At 47.3% G+C, this 19,918-nt stretch overlaps 1 protein-coding gene across 1 annotated transcript in view; it reads left to right on the forward strand.

Moving 5' to 3' along the window:
* The first annotated feature begins 15,433 nt into the window (after positions 1–15,433).
* NRN1 (neuritin 1) overlaps positions 15,434–19,918 on the forward strand; it is an 8,551-nt gene continuing 4,066 nt past the window's right edge. The window contains exons 1-2 of the mRNA XM_027676247.1: positions 15,434–15,732; positions 19,656–19,800. Coding sequence (XP_027532048.1) covers positions 15,678–15,732; positions 19,656–19,800 — 200 coding nt within the window. The 5' untranslated portion in view covers positions 15,434–15,677. The remainder of the gene's footprint in view (positions 15,733–19,655; positions 19,801–19,918) is intronic.

Raw genomic sequence — 19,918 nt, forward strand, 5'->3', positions numbered from 1 at the left:
CATCTACTATTCTTCCAACAGTCTGAAATTGGGGATGAAGAAAGTAAAAGAAAGAACCAGGATGATATCCAGGGAGATCTGTTTTTTTAAGCCCAGGAGCTGCAAAGCCAAGAAATACAAGGTTAAATGTAGGCCAGCTGCAGAGCTGGAGGGGTCCCCAGTGAGCAGAACACGGGCTAGAATTTGAAAAATCTGATAGCACTTCAGATTTATCTTCCACTTCACAGTGCTGCATTTTACTCTCACTGATGTGAAATAGAAATCTTTCCTACCTACCAAAACAAGCAGTAAGAGAGAAAGTTATTTAGCTCTCCGGAGATGCTGGTGTGGTTTGCTGCCAGCAAGACAACTGAACACCAAGAAGGAAAGGCCAGCTAGGTTTTCGTTTTATCTGGGATTTCTGTGCTTGAATAGAGCTGGCAAAGCTCCTACAACTTACAGCTCTTGAGCCCAAACATACTTTCAATGCCAGACCTGAGTCACACCAAAGCTGGTGGGAGTGTGGTCACCTGAGCAGACACTGAGAAGAAACAAGCCATAAGGTGATGCTGGTGCAAATAGTGCCCAGCTGTCTGCAACCCAGCACTGTGCATGCATAAAAGGCTTCTAGCAAAAGGTATGGTAATCAATAAAATTTATAACTAAATTATTTGGAAAACTAATAGATAAACTATATACCTTACTGCATAAAATATATAATTTAATTCTATTCTTTAACTAGGAAGTCCAGCGTGAAGATTATTTTGACTGTCCAAAGGAGCCAGGCAAGCCAACTCCCCTTCTCAACCATGTCCCAGAAGCACCAAGACACATCTAATGTTCCTAACAAGACTGAGGGGAGGGAGAGTTTCCTTAGTCATCCACAAAGAGGAGACAATGACATTTCCTCTGTTGTCTCTTCACAGAGTGGGAGGGAGGGGCTGGCTGCATCTGATTTGGGGCCTCCTGACAATCATGACAAACAGCCCTTGCTGGCTGTCATCATCTCATCAGCAGCAACACTGAAACCACCAGCATCTCCCCTGCGCCTCTCATCTGACACAGTCCCTCACTGGACACACACCACCAAGGCTCCCAGCCACTGGAGGCCACCTGTACCCCCACATTTAGCAACAGCAGCCATACAAGCACATCTAGCAACCTGTTTAACTGACATTAAACTGCAGAAATTAGCAAGAGAGAGAAAAAATATGGATTTTCTAGAAGGTTTTTGGGAACACAACATATCTGGTACAATCAGGGCCAGAAGATTCCTAAAAAAAAATGGATGACAACTTTATGAAACAGGTCTTAAGGGAGCCAACTTGAAAAGATGCCCTCCTTGATCTGCTGCTTGTCAACAGAGTGCATCTCCTGAGCGAAGTGGAGACTGCGGGTTGTCTTGGCCACAGTGACCACAAAGGGATAAAGTTTAAAATCTCTGTTGACAGGAAGAAAAGTGCCAGCAAAATCTCAACTCTGGACATGAGGAGAGCAGACTTCAGGCTGCTCAGGGAATTAGTAAGTAAGGTCCCCTGGGTGCTGGAGTCCATCAGTGCTGGCCATCTTTTAAACACCACCTCCCAAGGCACAGGAGCAGGTAATTCCCAAATGTTGGAACTCAAGCAGGTGAGGCAGAAGGTTGGCTTGCCTGAGCAGGGATCTTCTCTTGGAAATAAGGCAAAAAAGGAAGTTGTATGCCCAATGGAAGCAAGGTCAAGTGACATGGGAATAATTCAGAGATGCTGCTTGCACTGTAGGGAGAAAATTCGTGCAACCAAAGCTCAACTGGAGTTGAAGCTGCCAGAAATGTGAGGGACAATAAAAAGAGTTTTTTCAAATACATTAATGGCAATAGGCAGCATAGAAATATCATCTCATCCCAAGATGAGGATATCATCCTGTTCCAGGATGAGGATGGTCACCTCACAAGCAGGGACAGAGATAAGGCAGAGATGTTTAATGCTTTCTTTGCCTCCATCTTCAACACAGATGACGTACTAAGGGGGCCTCAGTGCCCTGAGCTGGAGGACCATGACTGCAGGAATTATCAATTGTCAGTGGACCCTGGAATTGTGTGGGGTCTGCTGCTTCAGCTGGAACCCTACAAATTTATGGGGCCTGATAGGATTCATCCCAAAATCCTCAAAGAGCTGGCTGATGTAATTTCAAAACCTCTCTTGATGATTTTTGACCTGTCTTGGGAATCCAGGTGACTGGAAGCTGGGGAACATTGTCCTGATTTTCAAGAAGGGCAAGAAGGAGGACCCCAGAAACGACAGGCCTGTCAGTTTCGCTTCAGTGCCTGGTAAAGTTATGGAGAAGATTATTCTGGGAAGTATTGAAAAACAATGAAAGACAACACTGTCATCGGTCACAGCCAGCATGGCTTCATGAGAGGAGAGTCCTGCTTATCAAACCTGATTTCCTTTTATGACAAGGTAAGGTAACTAGGTGATCAAGGGGCAGTTGATGTAATCTGTTGGGATTTCAGTAAAGCTTTCAATACTGTCCCTACAGGGGTCCATCATGGGCCCTGTGCTCTTCATAAATGACTTGGATGCAGGACTGGAAAGGATATAAGCATGTCTGACACAAAACTGGGAGGAGCTGTTGACTCTCTCAAAGGCAGGGAGGCCCTGCAGTGTGACCTCGACAAATTAGAGGGCTGAGAAATCGTTCAACAAGGGAAAGTGCCAGATTCTGCACCTGGGATGGGGCAACCCCGGATGTACAAACAGACTGGGGAATGAGATGCTGGAGAGCAGTACCACAGAAAGGGACCTGGGGGTCCTGATCAATGGCAAATGTAATATGAGTCAGCAGTGCCCTGGCAGCCAGGAGGGCCAACCATGTCTGGGGAGGCACCAGGAAAAGCATTGCCAGCCAGTCAAGGGAGGGGATTGTCCCACTCTGCTCTGCACTGGGGTGGCCTCACCTTGAATATTGTGGCAGTTTTGGGCACCAAAATATAAGAAAAATATTAAGCTATTAGAGAGGGTCCAAAGGAGGGCAAAGAGGATGGTGAAGGGCCTTGAGGGGAAGCCGAATGAGGAGTGGCTGAGTTCACTTGGTCTGTTCAGCCTGGAGAAAAGGAGATTGAGGGGAGACCTCATTGCAATCTACAAATTCTGTGTGAGGGGAAGCAAAGGGGTGGGCACTGGTCTCTTCTCTCTAGTGACCAGTGACAGAACCTGAGGGAATGGCCTGAAGTTGTGTCAGGGAAGGTTTAGGTTGGGTATTAGAAGAAGGTTCTCTACCCAGAGTGTGGTTGGGCACTGGAACAGGCTCCCTGGGGAAGTGGTCACGGTACCAACCTGCCAGAGTTCAAGCAGCTTTTGAATTATATCCTCAGGCATGTGGTGTGACTCTTGGGGATAGTTCTGTGCAGGGCTAAGAGTTGGACTCGATAATCCTTGTGGGTTCCTTTCAACTTGTCATGTTCTCTGATTCTGTTTTAAGCTGCTTGCCCAGTTTTCTCTAATTTTTCTAAGTTTGTCTTTTCATTCGCAAATTTCTAGTACAGACAGAAGAAGGTTTCCCATTCTGTTTTTCTTGTAAAAGCACAGCACCTTGGTAAGTAGGCAGTCTTTTTCTTTAAATAAGAGCATAGGTTGTTGCTGATGTGAAGCAGGTTAAAACCAGAGGGATGTGTTAAAACAATTGCACTGTAGAATTCTTCAAATTAAACAATGTCCTTGTCAAAATATTTACAGGAAAATAATTTTTCTGAGAAGAAAGTTAAATAATCACATTATATGCTTCCATGCCTTGAGTTTTGTGATAGGGTGTTTTAAAATAAAATAAAATAAAAAACCCAAACAAAAACACCACCTTAAAATCCTGTATCAACAAGAAACCCCAGTCTCAATGTAAAGACTCGTTTTTCTAAGATTCCTTGTCAGATTAACCACAGCCTTTATAAACACAAAAATTCTGCTCTGGCTAGAGAAAATATTTGAAAATTTGCAAGTAGAAAGCATCTTTTTTTTTCAGAAAGTCAGAAAAAGGAGGCTTAGCATGTAAAGCTAGGTGTAGTCTTCACAATGGAATCACTGGAATATTCTTAACATATGAAATATTTTAGGTTTTAAACTCTACACCTTGTAGTCTTACTCTATTGGATTTATAGAGTATCAGACTTCTAGGCTTCCTATTGTTTTTCCTGGTACTTTTTTTCTGCTTCAAGACCTTCTATTGGAAAATGGCAGAATTCAAACCCAGATATACTAGTTGAACACCTGCCTCACTTTTGAGATGAATGGTGTTTCATCCTCTAATGCACTCAGTGCCAACTGGTGTAAGGCACTCTCCAGGTGCTCACACCCTACCTCCAATCTCTCAGCAGCTTCATCATGGGGAGACAAGGGCATTAGGTGTGGGAATGGGCTGGTGGACCTGCAATAGCCTTTACCTGCTGGCATGAAGGTCTTGCTGGCAAAAGGTATGCCCAGCCACAACCACTGCTATGAGCTGTGGCAAATGGTTCTGCTTTCATTTTCACAGAGAGAAGCACAGTCTCACCCAGTTCTTCCCAACACTTTGTATTGCCTTGGGGCTTTTGGTCTTGGCTGGCTTCTTCAACTTACTCATCTGGTTAGAGACTTCCCTTTACCAGGAGGGCACAAATACCACCTGTTCCCTTACGATGCGAAAACCAGTTTCTTGTTACTTTGGTGGAAGCTTGGAGGAGGTGAAATCCATGGCCTTCTCTGCCGAGGTTGAAGGTGAGTTTTCAGAGTGTAGATGCTTAGCAGGAGAAGGAGAGGTCTGTTGAAGACTTGCCCAAGAGGTTCACAGGCATGCAAACCCAAAATATTGCCATTTCCTTGAGTATCATTTCTTAGGCTGCTCAGTGTAGCCCCTCCTTTTGGTAACAGCAATTCTTAGTTGCATTTTTTCCCAATACACAGAGTGCTTGGATGCCAGTAACTTCATTATATGTATCGTATTGCAACATAACACACTGCTTCAGTTCTTGTACAATGTTCAGCACTTTCATGAATTATATCAACTCTAGAAGAGCCTGATCCTGCTCTTATTGAAGTCAATGACAGGACTTTTCCACAAAACCCGATACATGCTCACTATCTTTTTAATCACTCCTCAGAAAGCAATGAAAATATCAAGTGGCAGGAGGCAGGCGAGAGGAAGGTGTTGTGCTGACTCTGCAGCAGCCAGTTCTTGAGATCAGCCCCAGCATTAAAGCGAAATGCAGCCAGAATCGACGGTGTGGTGGGGTTTGTCCTCCCCTCCTATTTCCAACATAAGATCTAATTGATCTGCTGTCCAGTACCTGCTACTGGGAATACATGTTCATTAAGGGTAGAACCGATCTCACTGTGATATATGGCATGTCCTGCTCTGCCTAGTGCCGTGCACCTAAATTTCCCTTAACTGTTCTTCCCTCCCCTGCTTAGCCTGGTAATCTCAGCTGAAGAATTCCCCTCAAGAACAAAACAACCTGTGAATTGCAGGCAACCCAATTATGATATCAGAGCAGGAATTTGCTAGTGAATTTCCCAGATACTTTCATTAATTTTCTTTGTTTGTTTTTTTTAACTTTTTGGGGAAATCAGAGGGAGAGACACTGGAAAATTTGCACACACCTCATACACTTCTAAGTAAAAGTAAACCCCTGGATATGTTCACTGATATGTTTAACAGTTTGTGTAGCAAATCACTAGCTGTTCAAACATGTAATTATGTATTAACATGCCTAATAGGGCAAAAAATAACATTGATTCAATAATTGGAGTATAGAATGCTTTACTTCCTTGTTTCCCTGCAGATTGAAGACAGCTTATGCACCTTTACCTGTCTAAGTTAAAAAAGTGAAATAAAGTGACCTTTTAAGAGCCCTTCAGTAGCTTGGCTCTTGTGTCATTCTAGTTCTTCCAACAATCAGATAGTCTTTTGAATGACGTTATTTCCTGGTCAGGGGGCTATAGAGCAAGATGCAGTTTCTCACACAACCTGCTTCCTTGGGATCCTGAAACTCATACTGCACCAGTAATGCTTTTCCCTGATGACAATTCAAAGCCTAGAGAGCTTTGTTTTTTTACCCTGTTTAAAAATAAATACATGTTAGTTATAGGACAAAAGTAAAAAAATCTCCATTCTACTGTGCTGTGCAGTTCTGGTGCTTGGCATGGGCAGAGGGTTCAATGCACTGTTGCTGTGAGCAATGGGGAGGGCTGAAAAGGAAAAATCAATGCCATTTCTTGTTCAATTAAGTTCATTGTGATTCAGAACCACCTCCTCACACTGCAGAGCCTGCAAGAGATCAGTGCTGCAATCACTACCTTTTAACAGCTTGCTTTCTCCGTCTGGACTGCACAAGCCACCTCACTGGCTGGGCATCACACTTTGCTCTGAGAAAAAGAAAAAATGGGGAAAAAAATAACATCCTTATGGGACCCTCTGAAATACATTGTCATGAATCATGGGTCTTCAGGTGGACATGTCATGAAGGGGAAGAGAGGGCAGTTCCCTCAATGAGTCATTTTATTTAGATGTCAGAACTACCACTGTCTTTTTAACCTTCAGCAAAAAGTTTGCTCTCCTTGCTGCCTCGATGAGAAATATCTGCAATACATATCTTGCTGTTTGGTCTTGCTCAGGTTAAGCAGTGTGTTGGTCTGTCTCAAAGACTTTTGGAAGTGAATAGAAAGATTCTGGGGACTCTGCTGGACTACAGATAGGATCAGCCCAGGAATCATGGGTTAGTAATCACAGCTATCAAGAGGTCACGACAAAGGATTTTTAGGGGCCCTCCCACCCTGTTCCCCACTTCTACTATTCTAAGGTAACTGTAAAAAAAAGTATGTCTTTGCAGTAGAATGGGGTAATCTGGAGAGTTCCTAATCCCAAGGCTCAGCCTGCTGAAGATACCAAGGTGTATCTTCATGGTGCGGGATGCCCCCTCAATGCCACCACGGGCACCAGCACCCCACAGGCCTGCTCAGCACCTCGAGAAAGAGGAGATCAGGATGCTTGTGAGCATGTCTCACTCTAGTGACAGGACAGACAAACTACAGCAGCCTGCCACTTCCCAGTCTGCCTCTAATGGCTACTGCCTATTCCCCAGCTGGATGTGGCAATGCACTTTCTGAGCCCTTTCTAATAACTAATGGTGTGAAACAAGGCTGCGTTCTTGCATCAACCCTATTCACAATCCTTTTCAGCATGATGCTCCAAAGGGCCACTGCAGACCTCGATGATCAGGACGGTATCTACATCCGATATCGTACTGATGGAAGCCTGTTCAACCTAAGGCGGCTGAAGGCCCACACCAAGACCTTAAACCATCTTATCCGGGAGCTGCTTTACACTGATGACGCCGCCCTTGTTGCACACACAGAAGCAGCTCTGCAACATTTAACATCCTGCTTTGCAGACGCTGCTGAGCTCTTTGGGCTGGAAGTCAGCTTAAAGAAGACAGAAGTTCTCCATCAACCAGCACCTCAGGAAGTCTTCCTTCATCCCCATATCACCATTGGCGAATCAGAGCTCAAATCAGTTCAGCAGTTTAATTACCTAGGCAGCCTCATCTCCTCGGATGGTAAGATTGACGGGGAGATAGACAATAGGTTAGTAAAGGCATATAGTGCTTTCGGAAAGCTTCATAAAAGAGTTTGGCGAAATAAACACCTGAAGAAAAGTACAAAGATCAGTGTTTACAGAGCCATAGTGCTGTCTACTCTCTTATACGGATCTGAATCATGGGTCATCTACTGCCACCACCTGCATCTCCTAGAACGCTTCTATCAACGCTGTCTCCGCACAATCCTAAACATCCACTGGTCAGATTATGTGACCAATACATCTGTTCTAGAACAAGCAGCAGTCACAAGTATTGAGGCCACGTTACTGAGAACACAGCGGCATTGGGCAGGGCACGTCTCCAGGATGAAGGACCACCGCCTCCCTAAGATCTTGCTTTATGGTGAACTTGCCACTGGCTGCCTCAAGAGAGGGGCCCTGAAGAAAAGATACAAGGACTCCCTGAAACAACATCTCAGCCATGGGCATATTGATCATCATAACTGATCTACTCTGGCCTCCAATCGGGAGGCCTGGAGTCACACCATCTATAACGCTGCTGATGCTTTTGAGAAAGCTCGCAGGATCACCCTTGAGGAGAAAAGACAACACAGAAAGAATCGTGCCTTGCAGAATATACCATCTAAGGAGTCTTTCTGCTGTGCCTTTTGCAACCGGTCATGCCTATCTCATATTGGCCTTTTTAGCCACCAACGCGCTTGCAACAAACATGGGTAGAGCCCTCCCCAAATCTTCGTTTGTGAAGCCTAGCCATGAGATGAGATAAGATGAGATGAGTGAGATTCCCCAGCTGGAGGGGGCTTGTCCAAGGCCCTTGGGATTCAGTCCCCAAATTACTAGGGTCTGGCAGATCAAACAGTTCAATACAAAACCCAAAGATGAGAATGATCAGGGATGGCACAGGCAAAGAACAACATGAGAAAGAGAAGTAACTCCTTAACGCTACTAGGCAAAGGCCTTTGATGCTCACCAAGGTGGTTTTAGATCCTGGATGCATGTAAGCTAATGGCAATGGCTAAGTGATGCATGAAATGTCTTAGTTCACAGCTATCCGCATCCCTTTTCAGCTTTTTTACTCCACTGCTAGATCATGCTCAGGAGCAAGACAAATCCTCAAGGAGGCTGCTGGCTGTTTGGTTGCTCCAAGTACTTATGAACAGCCACCGTGGAACTGCTCTTGACTTTTACAGTTGCAATCACCTGCATGGCAGCTGACACATAAAAGTGATATTTGAGTTAATTGTGCCAATTGTGGCACGCACAAAACAAATGTGGCACAAATGTGGGCTCTGAAGAAAGATGGGGTTTAATGAATGTATACTTCCCTGTTCAAGTCATGATTTTTTGAAGCCAGTTCCCAGTTCACATCAGGAAGAAGCTTTCTACTCAGACTCATCGGACTTATCTCTGACCTTTGCCAGTTTTCAGTTTCATAAATATGTTCCTAAAGCTAATAATGGAGAAGGAGGGGGATGAAGAAGTTGCATGTCCCTCAGCGTCTTTGCAAATCAGACTGCAGATGCATGTACAGATTCATCCTGCATTTCCTTGTCACAGAGTCCTTTTCACCTTTGTATACATTCTTCCTCTCATATTTCATCCTTCCTAGGAAAGTGAGATCTCGCTTGAAGTTCTTGCAATGCCCGTGTAAGTGGCAGAACATCTGTCCTGGCAATGTTCTCATCGGCCCACAATTAATTAACATATTGGTTTCCTGCTCCCTAAATCCTCAAGTTCCCCTGAAACTTTGGTTTTCATGACTAAGGTCTGATGAAGAAAAATTTGAAATATAGAAGCAGTATCTTCCTATGACAGTTGGAAATCTGATATGGCTTGTTCTTTAAATATATATTTATGCTTTTTTTTCTAGAACAAATCATATTGACTGTTATAAAGAAAACTCAGAGTGGTATTTCAGTTATTGAAGTCCTACTGTAACTGAAGGTTAATAGCTGCTGTGGCAGTAGATACTCTATAAATCAATGGCAGAAACACGTGAATCAGAATATCACCCCCCTGAGGTACATCCCATCTCACTGTGGTCAATAGAAATTGTGCTGCCAATGTCCAGGGAAGCAGGAAATGTTCACAAGTCAGCAACTTTTAATACTAGTTATTGATACATATTGAGGATATAGGGTTTATGCATCCAGTTTGTGTTCTGACAATTGCACTGTTACTCTGGCATCAAAGCTTGGTTCTGAACCAAGATCCAGAACTTGGTTACTGGCATTTGCAATCAGAGAAGCCTAAATCATCATAATGCCATGGGAGTGCATTCAAGGTTATTATCGTGCACTCAGGATGACAAGTATTCTGGCCAAGGTATCTATTAAGGATGTCAGAGAGTGATCAACAGCTCTGGCATAATACATACAGTTCATCACAAGCCTTCCAATTCCTTACGGGGTGTGGATTTCACCACAATGAATCAATCACCAGGACAACCTCCACAAGGATGTGGCGGAGTCCCCAGCACTGGAGGTTTCCAAGACATGACTGGACAGGGTGCTAAATGATCTCATCTAGATTCCCTTTTCTATGTAAGGTTGGACCAGATGATCTCTGGAGGTCCCTTCTAACATGTGTTGTCCTATGGTTCTGTGTTCTATGACAATAGTAATTCTGAATGCCAGGAAATCCACCAATACAAGCCTTTTCACAGCTGTTTTCCAAGTCTATATACGTCTTTCAAGCCTACTATGAAAAGTGTACAACACTTCCATCAAAGCTAAAAAAACCCCTAAGACTGGCCATAGGCTTCTGCTTCTTGAAGGAAAATTTCAGTGGTAAGGATGCCAAGGACTCATACTGCTTTCTTCTGAGCCTGCTTTACTGAAACCACACTACTCTTTTGAAACATCCACAGGCACCTTAAGCAAATCATGTGTTGCAAACATAATTGTAGTGGGTGTGAACTCCATCTGGCTAGAGCAGCGCAGGCTCACATAGCCATCTCAGCCCGCCTGGGCTCAGTAGCAATGCCAGTGCCACAATCCAATATAAAGGGGTCATGCTCATAAGATGCAGCTTTGGGTGAACACACAGGCACCCTCCTAAAAATAAATCCCTGAGGAATGCAGTTAAATGCAAACACTACTCTTTCTATAATAGACACCGCTTTCCTTACTGGATTGGCTGGCACAAGCTGATCATGGTCAAGTGATGTCTTGGTTTTTGAAGACTGTTTTTTAAAAGAAAAAAGTACTGAAGAATGAACAGAGAGACTGAGTTTTTCAAATGAACCTAGAGAAGTCTGGTGTTCTGGTCTTTCCCTTTGAAAGTCCCAGAAGCTGAGTCTGAAGATTACATTATTCTAATACTTTTCTAAGTTAATATCAGATCATTTTTTCTGTGTCAAATACCTTAGCCAGCATTTTCTATTTTTTTTAAAGATTCAGTATTGAGCAATAATGTCCCCTTTACATCCACTCAGCTACATACTTTTTTCTTTCATAATTTTGTATTTGGAACCAGAGCACCAGTTTTTATTTTAAAAATATATTTTCACAGACATCAAACAACAATGATTTTCATGGTCAATGTTGAAGTGCCATTTAAGCACTAATTTCTAGACAGATGTGGGACAAATTCTGGTCTTGGATGCATAACCTTAATTTTTTCTGCTTAGCTAAAGTCAGACACATCCAGCCAGTAATGAAACCAGATGTCTAATGAACTAGACCATCCAAAAAAAGCTTTAGAAGTCTGGCTGTTATCGAAAGGTATTTCTTTAATCCTACCTGTCACATTTTCAGTGTGTTCTCATAATTTTTCTGCTTAAATATAATCTTGGAGGATCATACTTTGAATAGCTATTCATTTATCAGCTAGGTTTTATATTTGCATGTATTTTTCTGGCTGGCCACCTTCCTCTGGGGAAGGTAGCAGCTGAAGACCAGGAACCACAACACAAACAGGGAAAGCCACCTCTGCAGGACTGTAAAAAGCTGGCAGTCTGTCCCTGCTTCCCGGGAGACCTCTGAGACAGGAGGGTGTAGAGACACAAGTCACTGGCTCCAGTTTCCTATCAGCTTCACCAGGGCCAGGTCTCCAGCTGACAGTGAGGGAGAAAAAAAGCAAACGGTCACCTCCTGGTAGAGGCGGTGTTACTGCAGGATGAGCTAAGAGCGAATACGTTTCTCAACACCCATGGGAGGGACTTTTAAATACCACCGTGATCACTGGACCCTCCCCTCCAGCCTGAGCCGATGCTTAGAATAAATCAGTCTCTGACTGACAGCACTAAAGATTTCGGTTTTATCGCTATTACTAGCCTGTAAACATGAAGTAAGAAGCCCATGGTGTGCGCTGTTTGAAGAGATATTTTGCATTATTAAAAAAAAAAAAAAAGGATGAAGGGGAAAATAATTGCTGAGATGCAGACAGCTTTGCCAGGGAAAGCAGCTTTCTGTTACCTTGAGCCGGCTGCCTCTTTTGAGGTTCAGCCATGACAGTCAGCCAGCCGAAAGCTAAATGAGAAAACACATCCTCTAAACGCGGTGGGTCCCCTTGTGGTAGATGATTTCGATGGAGCTGAGCTGGATTTAAATCAGCTGCCCAGCACACTGATCTGTGCCCGCCAGCAACAGCACAGGGCTGCCTACCCGAAAATTCACCCAGCCCCTTGGGCACACGGTGCAGCCCACACTGCACTCGTCGCTATCTCTGACAGAGCTATATCTGGCCAGCAGCCGTGGGCTCTGTCCGTCTGCCTCCGCCGCGGCAGAAATCACACACAGCCACGGGATGACACGGCTGCCAACCCTAACAAGCAGAAAATGAGGCTGCTGCCAGGGTGGAGCCCTTTTTCTTAAAAACAGAGGCAAAACCGTGCTGATGAGCAAATTGTCCTAACAGTGACTGAGCAGGGCACAGGTCAGACACTCCTCTCCTTAAACACAGACAGATGTCTCTTAGAGATGGGCTGATATTCAAGCGCCTTCTAAAACATGACTCCTAATACCATGTTGGCGAAAAAATAAAGAAAAAAATAAAGAAAAAAAGAGGACATTTTGATAAACAATTGTCCCCACTTCATTCTGCTCCCCAGCTCCCAGTAGAGCTGAGAGTGCTGCTATTTGAGATGGGCTGAAACCGCTGGCTTTTGTTCAGAATCTATAGCGCAATGGGTCCCTTCCTGGGGCAGAGAAGGTGGTAAGGCTGGAGCCAGGCTTGAATTTCAGACGGAGCTGGACTGCTCCAATAGTCAAGAACATTTAGAGGAATTTGGCCAGGCCCTTTTCTCCTCTGTAATTGATGCCTCTAGCTGTGAGATGTCTTTTTGTTGTTGCTTGGCCAGAAATCCCCCAGAAATGCCCATTCGTATGAGATTTGTGGCCAGATTGCCAGGGGCTCCAGTCATTTCAGCAGTGATGGACATATCAAAAGCCAGATATTAAACTCTTCCTGATTGTGCATTGGAAACTGCCCCAAAGTTCATTCCAAAGCAGATTTGCAGAGTGTAATGTTCAACACAAGCCTCTTGGAGCCAGTCCAACCTTTAACCTGAAGTTATAGCTTGTCTGCCCTCAGAAAAAAAAAGGAGCAAACAAAACGTAGTAGATGTGAATGTACAAATAATCCAATACAGTTATCAATTGGGCAGAGGAGTGAAATGAGAAATTCCTCTTGCTGCAACCTCCACAACCTGGTGCTCCTGCAAAGGTGCCTTGTCTGTCTTAATGGCAAATGCAGCCACAAATGGTCAAACTGCCAAGAACTGGTAAGTCCAGTGTTTATATCCATGTACCTCAACCCACACTCCTTTCACCCTTTTCCTTTTTTATCCTGTTAATGCACCAATTATGAGACATAAAAGATCTTTTGGGCTATCTAACCCATCCCTCCTGGGAAAAGGACAAGGCTCCACATTTTGATATCTGCTTCAGTCTCTCTGTCACATTACAAAATCACCCATCACCACAGCAGCAAAGTAAAAATGGTTTGCCTTAGCTCCAGCTTAAACTCAAAACTTTTCTTCCTTTGAAAGAGAACTTCGTGCACAGTGCAAAGCTTAGCCTTAGCCTCCTCGCCACTGCCAATGTCTTCAGGAGCGCGTAAAAGACAACCCTACTCTGGGCTGCAGCTTTATGGTAGAGTGAATGGAAGGGCAAGCTGCCAGGGGACACAGCCCCACACCCTGTGCCTTGCACTTCATTCACTACCATATGCCCAGGTGCTGAGCTGGCTCTGGGAGCTGGCTGAAAATGAACTTTTTTTATTTTTTAATTCCTCAGGTTAGTATTCAGCCAACTCTGTCCTCTAATTCATCTCTCTGTCCACAGTGGAGATCTATAAATAGGAAGGAAAGGTGGAACAAAAAGAAATAATGGGAAGGTGCAGAGGAGACAAGCCAGCTTTTTTCATCTGTGGGCCCAAGCTGACGGCCCGTGTGATTACCCAACATTATCCCTGCTTTTGAGTTGGAGAAACAGTGGTCGGAGTTTCATGGTAGCTTTTGAGAGGATGCACTTGCAGGCTGCCACTGTACACACTAGGTAGACCTAAAGAGGCAGTGGCATTCACCAGCACTATTTTGTGAATGGAGCTCTCAGCAAGGAAGCTTTTCCTCTTGCCCTTCAGTTTCCCTCTTTTCAGTTGCACTGTCATTTAACTCCATGCAATTCCTGTCCTTGCCGTGTGGGCCTCAGGCATTTGCAGCCCATGGGGATCATGGGGACCCAGCCTGGCAGCTGCTATCTCTCTGTCATTCAGGTCTGAGTATTGACATGTGTGGTTTGTAAAAGAGAGGGTAGGGTGTAGGGCCCTGTCGCACTGTCGACACTGTGGGACTGCAGAGAAGGGGGGATCCGGGACTCGGAGGAGTGGAGGCCAACTGTAATTCTCAGTCCAATCAGCCCCATGTGGCTCCTGGAGATGCTACAGATGGCTGGTGAAGGTCAGTGCTGAGCCAGGGGCAAAAACTCCACAGTGGAAGAGCTACAGGAGAAAGCTGTAGGATGGGGTTTTGTCTGATTATGTAGCACTGGGAGAAGCCCATGCCAGCACCTTGAAGTCCCTGTCATGCTGATGGAGGGGATGGCCTTGAGAAGGGTCCTATGAGGATGCCAGGCTGACCGAGAAACCCCAGCACAAGCCTTGTCCCCGGCAGAGCTCAATGGAGCCTCGGCCAGCCCCATCCCCTTCACCCAGCCCCACACACCTGTAGCCTGTCCCCAGAGGATAGGGTGCGATGGCTGTGTGCGATGGCCCCAGCTGCAGACCAGCCCTACCACGACTCCCCAGGGCCGCCCCACGCGTGACCCCTTTCCCCACATCACCCTCTGCGGTGCCACAGCCAGGCTGCTGCCACCGGGATTGAGCACCGGCAGTAAGGCCGGGAGAGACGGGCCTCCCCCCCCGCACCCCCCAGACCTCAGCCTGGGGGTGACGTCATGGTGGGGGAGGGGCGGGCAGGGGGAGGGGACCCCCGTACCTTCCTTTCCCCCTCCGTGCTGCGCAGCGCGGGGGCCGGGCCGGCCAGCCCCGACGAGGCGGCCCCGGGGGCGGAGGGGGTTCTGCCGTGCTATCCCCACCCCCGGGGGGGTGGCTCCTCCGTCTGCGTGTGCGTGTCTATGTGTGTGCGTGTGTGTGTGTGTGCGTGCGTGTGTCCCCCCTCCCGACCCCGCATCTCTCCCGCCCCGGGGGGACGGTCCCGGCTACCGCCCCCGTCTTCACCACACGGGGCAGGAGGAACGCGGGGAGGGGAGTTTCTCGGCGATTAATGGGGCGGGGGGACACGGGGAGAGCGGGTAAATCCAGCCTGTGATACCTATAAATGGCGCTTCTCTTCCAAGGTGCACATTTATATTAAAAAAAAAAAAAAAAAAAAAGGAGGAAGGGGGAAAAAACCCGGCCGGTGTCATCCCCCCACGTCAGGGCCGGTGGTGGGCGTGAGGCTGTACTTCCTCCGCCCCCTCCTAATGGAGCGAACCATTCCCAGCCAGCCTTCCTCGCCCTCTCCCGCTGCCTCCCTCTTCCTCTCCTTCTCCTCTTGTCTCCCCCCCTTGTCTGCAAAGTCCTCCGCTGCTCGGAACTTGTTGGCAATGTCTATTTTTCAGCTTTCCCCCACGTTCTCCAAAGTAACTATTTAAAGATCTGCAGCCGCAAATGGTTTTACTAAATGTAGGATGGGACTTAAGTTGAACGGCAGTTATATTTCTCTGATCCTTGCTGTACAGATAGGTAAGTGGACTGCCAAATTCCGTGTCAAGTTGTGCGCACCCAAGCCCGGCTGATGCATGCAGGAGCGGAATGTCGGTATAACCTGCGCGGGGGGCCGCGGTGCGGGGCGGCGGCGGCGGGACCCCCGCTCCAAGCTCTCCGCTGCCCGCGTTTCCTTCGCGGTGGCAGCCTCGCCGTTCCGCACGCTGTCAAGGCAGGGGAGTCCGCAGGAACCGATTTCTGATTCCTCTGAAATCACTTTTGTTGTTCGTTTTCCTGAATCGGTGCATGCTCACTCATACTTTGCTTTTTATTCCCCCCCACTCCTCATTTTTTTCCCTCCTATTCTCTCCGTCCCCACGAACGGTTGTATTTGTATTTGTATCATGGTTTTCGTATATCCCTTGCATTCCTTTCTACTTACAATTTGGTAACTCCTCGAGGGACAGAAAAATAAGAACCGGCATAAAATGACTTGCGAGAGATATAGGTGGAAAGTTTTTTTGCAGAAAATCAGGGGAACAAGCGAAGGGCTCTCCTTGGCACCTTGAAGCTCTTCCCATTTGCAGAGCCGCCTAAAATCAAACAAAACCCGTCACTAACTTTAGAAAAAAAAAATCCTTCGAAATGCGGGGATTAAACAAATAAAAAATATTTTTAAAAATTGCGGAGTCCCGCTGCCCAATCGTTAATTTTGTGCTCGGAGAAGCACTGTCAAAAACCGAAAGGGTCCAAAAAATTTCTATATATGCTCTTACTTAAAATAGAACAGATTTCCTTCCATGCCGGTATGTGTGTTTGTGTGCTCGTTGCTGGTTTTGTTTATTTTCTTGGGGTTTTCGATGGTTGCTTTTGTTGGTTTGCTCTCGGGTTATTTTACACAACATTTCTTTGCTGAAAATTTTTTGAGTTACGAACATTAAATAATATCCAAGTTAATAACTACTTTGGTCCTATACAGGAAGATTTTAAAGATTGTATATGAATGTGTATATTTCCGAACATGATCCAAAACTGGGCTTTAAAGAAAGGGGGATTAAAGCGTATCTTTTATTATCTACACTGTGAGGTGCGAAGAGCCCTTTGAAAATATTTGCAAAGGAATTCTGATACAATTTAAAAAAAAAATGCTCGGCATTGCTATTTAGAGATCCTTTTACTCGGTCACCCTCCTCTCCATAAAACCTCTGCAGCATTTTGTGGGTACCAAAGAAAGAAGAGGAGGGGAAAAAAAGGGAGGAGGGGGAAAGAGAATTAAAAAGAGAGGCAAAATCCCTTGAATATTTCCTCAAGTAGAAAAGGAAAAAAAATTTTGCAATGAAATGTTGACCTCTGGGAAATGTGGTTAAATGATGCAAACCCCTCCATTCGTATTGCCATTCCATTTTAAATGAGGCTGAACTCTTCAGAAGGCCTTTTTTTGTACTGTCAGAGAAAGAAGGGGGAAGGCTTTATTTGGATATTATTCTTAATTTCAGTTCTTGCATTTTTTATTTGTGTGTTGATTCATTCGTTTTGAAGAGGAGGATGACTTTCTTTCTTTATTGACGGTGAAATTTCAAAAGGCAGCTAGAGTCTCTGGGAAACGCCGTTCCCAGGCTGAAGTGAGCATGAGCAGTCATTCGGAAAGTTACCCCAAAATACTGCTGCACACCGCGGGGATGGTGGCGGTGCGGTGCCTTTGCGGTGCCTTGGGAGGGGACAGCTTTGAAGCTCGTGGAGGGCTTTTCTCCTCTCTGCTCCTCCTTCAGTATTTAGGGTAACCTTCCCCCTCCCTTCTCTCCACACACTCCCCCTCCCCGAAATCAGCTTCTGGTTGTCGGTGTGGGGTTTGCAAAGGGCCGTTCGGCTTTGCCCCGTCCCCGGTAGCGGCTCGTCTGAAATGGATATTCGGCTCGTTCCCAAAACGTCTATGCACCAGGGCTTATTAGGGGAAAAAAAAAAAAAAAAAAAAAAAAAAAAGAACATTTATTTATTTAAGGAGAGAGGGTTGGAGCTGTCCGAAATCCATAACATTCTGAGAGGTGACCGGGCTGGGGGGGTGGGAGGGAGCGGGGACTGAGTCTCGGCGGAAGGGACAGGAGGGATGGACCAGTTGCAGGACGGGGGACCGGCTTTTGGGAGGGGGCTCGGTCCGTCACGGAGGGCTCCTGCGGTCCTTCTGCATTGCACATTGCTGCACACTCTTATCTCGGAAGGGGGGCGGGGGGTGTGGAAGGTCGTGGCCATGGCAAGACACAAACGACCTAGTTCAAGAGAAATCCCGCTGTCTTTTAACCAGACAGGAGCCTTCTCTATCCGCTTTTGCTTTTTAAAAAAATTTATTTGTGGTGTTTAGGGCGTCTTTGGACCGGGGGTATCCTGTGTGGAGGGAGCGGCGCGGGCAGACAGGGCCAGGCTGCCCCTCGGGAGCGAAGGATGCTCGGCTCGAGACTGGTCCCAAACCTGACCCTCTCCCACACCCACCCCGGCCCGGGGCAAGGCTCGTCTTCGAACCTCGTATTTTCAGCGCAGCCTGACACGTTTTGGGAGAAATTCGCGGCAACTCCCCCTCCCCTTTCCCGCTGTAGCTACCGGAGCGGGATGGCGCGGGTTTTATAGGACATGGTTTTACCCTCGGGATGGTCCTCGGTTCTTCTCTATTTGTTTGCCTGGCTTTTTTTTCCTATCGTAGCCAATGTCTGCAGCCTGCTGGAGGTTTGATATGACGGCTGGTGCTGGGGTGTGTGTGTGTGGAGGGGAGTGGCCACCAAGTCATATTAGCGATGAATCAAACAGCAAGAGGGAGATTTGGGTTGAAACAGTCTCTTTTGGAGTCAGCCATTTAGCTTATAGCTGGTACTCGGCAAGGAAACACACACACACACCCCGTCACAGCCATGCCCTGGGGACACGGGGCTGGGAGAGACCCCCACCCCAATACCCGACGGTGTGGGCGGCAGGGCGCTCCTCCGCAAAGGAGGGGGCAGCCTCCTCCCGCCCCCGCTGGCTGCAGCGACATCCCCCAGGCCCAGGGACACCACGGCGTCCCCAGCTCCTGTCACGGGCGGGAAAGCTGTTGTGGGCCAGCCCCCTTGCCTTTCTCGGGTAGCCCAGCCTGCTGGGCTGCCGCGGGCGTGTGCGCGATGCTGTGCGCGGCACAGGCCGGGACGTGGGTCCTGCGTCCCGTCCCGTGCCCCCACGGGGCACACGACAGGAGTCATCTCACGCACCCCGTAACTCATTTTTTTCACCGTTTGCAGGCAGTTGTTCTTGTGTTGATTACTGTTGTATTGAACCGGGCGCCCTTTCCTAGAGCCATCCCAAGGGATGCCCGGGGCAGCGGGTTTGGGGGAGCAGGGCTCACCCGGGCCCCGTCCTGCACAGGCATGGCCAAGCTGACGCCCCTGCAGCTGCCTGCGTGACTTCGTGGTCCCTTCTTTGCGTGTCTCTATCGCAGCTCTTTCTAGTGATATTTTTTTTATTTTTTTTCCCCGCTGCGCCTTGCACGGTATTTGCCCTGCGACCTGGGCGATGGGGAGCGTGTGCTTGCGCCTGCTGCTTCAAGGAGGAATTTTCTAACAAAGGATCAAGCCAGGGGAGAAGCAGGCAGCGCATCTTCACCTTCCCTCCTCCTCGCCATTCAAATTAAAAAAAAAAAAAGGGGGGGGGGGAATTTTAAAATTACTGAATTCAACGCTGCTAAGCCACGGGCACCGAACCCCTCCATACCAAAAAAGCAAAGGGCGAAAAGCCCCTGGCTCACCTCCTCGACTGCCCAATGGCGACCCTGGCTCGGTCCCACCGCCCCTCTCCTGCCCCAGGTCGCGCCTTTAGCAATGCAATAGGGGGCGGGGAGGGAGAGCGGAATAAAGGGGGGGAAGAGGCGAGTGGGGGGCGGCGGGGCGGAGGGCCGGGGCGGACGGGGGGCCGGCGGTGCTGACCTGTGCCACTGCCCCCCCCAGCGTACCTGGTGCAGGCGGTGAGAGCGGCGGGGCGGTGCGATGCGGTCTTTAGGGGCTTCTCGGACTGTTTGCTGCGGCTGGGCGATAACATGGCCAACTACCCGCAGGACCTGGACGACAAGAGAAATCTCCAAACGATCTGCGCGTAGGTCTTTCCTCTCTCCTTCGGGGCCGCGGGGGGAGAATGGGACTAGGGGGTCACCCTGGGCTGGGCAAGGGGGGCGAGGCTGGATGGTGGAGGGAGGAAGGGAAGGAACAGAAGT

This window comes from Neopelma chrysocephalum, unplaced genomic scaffold, assembly GCF_003984885.1.
Source record: "Neopelma chrysocephalum unplaced genomic scaffold, ASM398488v2 Primary Assembly neopelma1_26b, whole genome shotgun sequence".
In the NCBI taxonomy this organism is placed as follows: domain Eukaryota; kingdom Metazoa; phylum Chordata; class Aves; order Passeriformes; family Pipridae; genus Neopelma; species Neopelma chrysocephalum.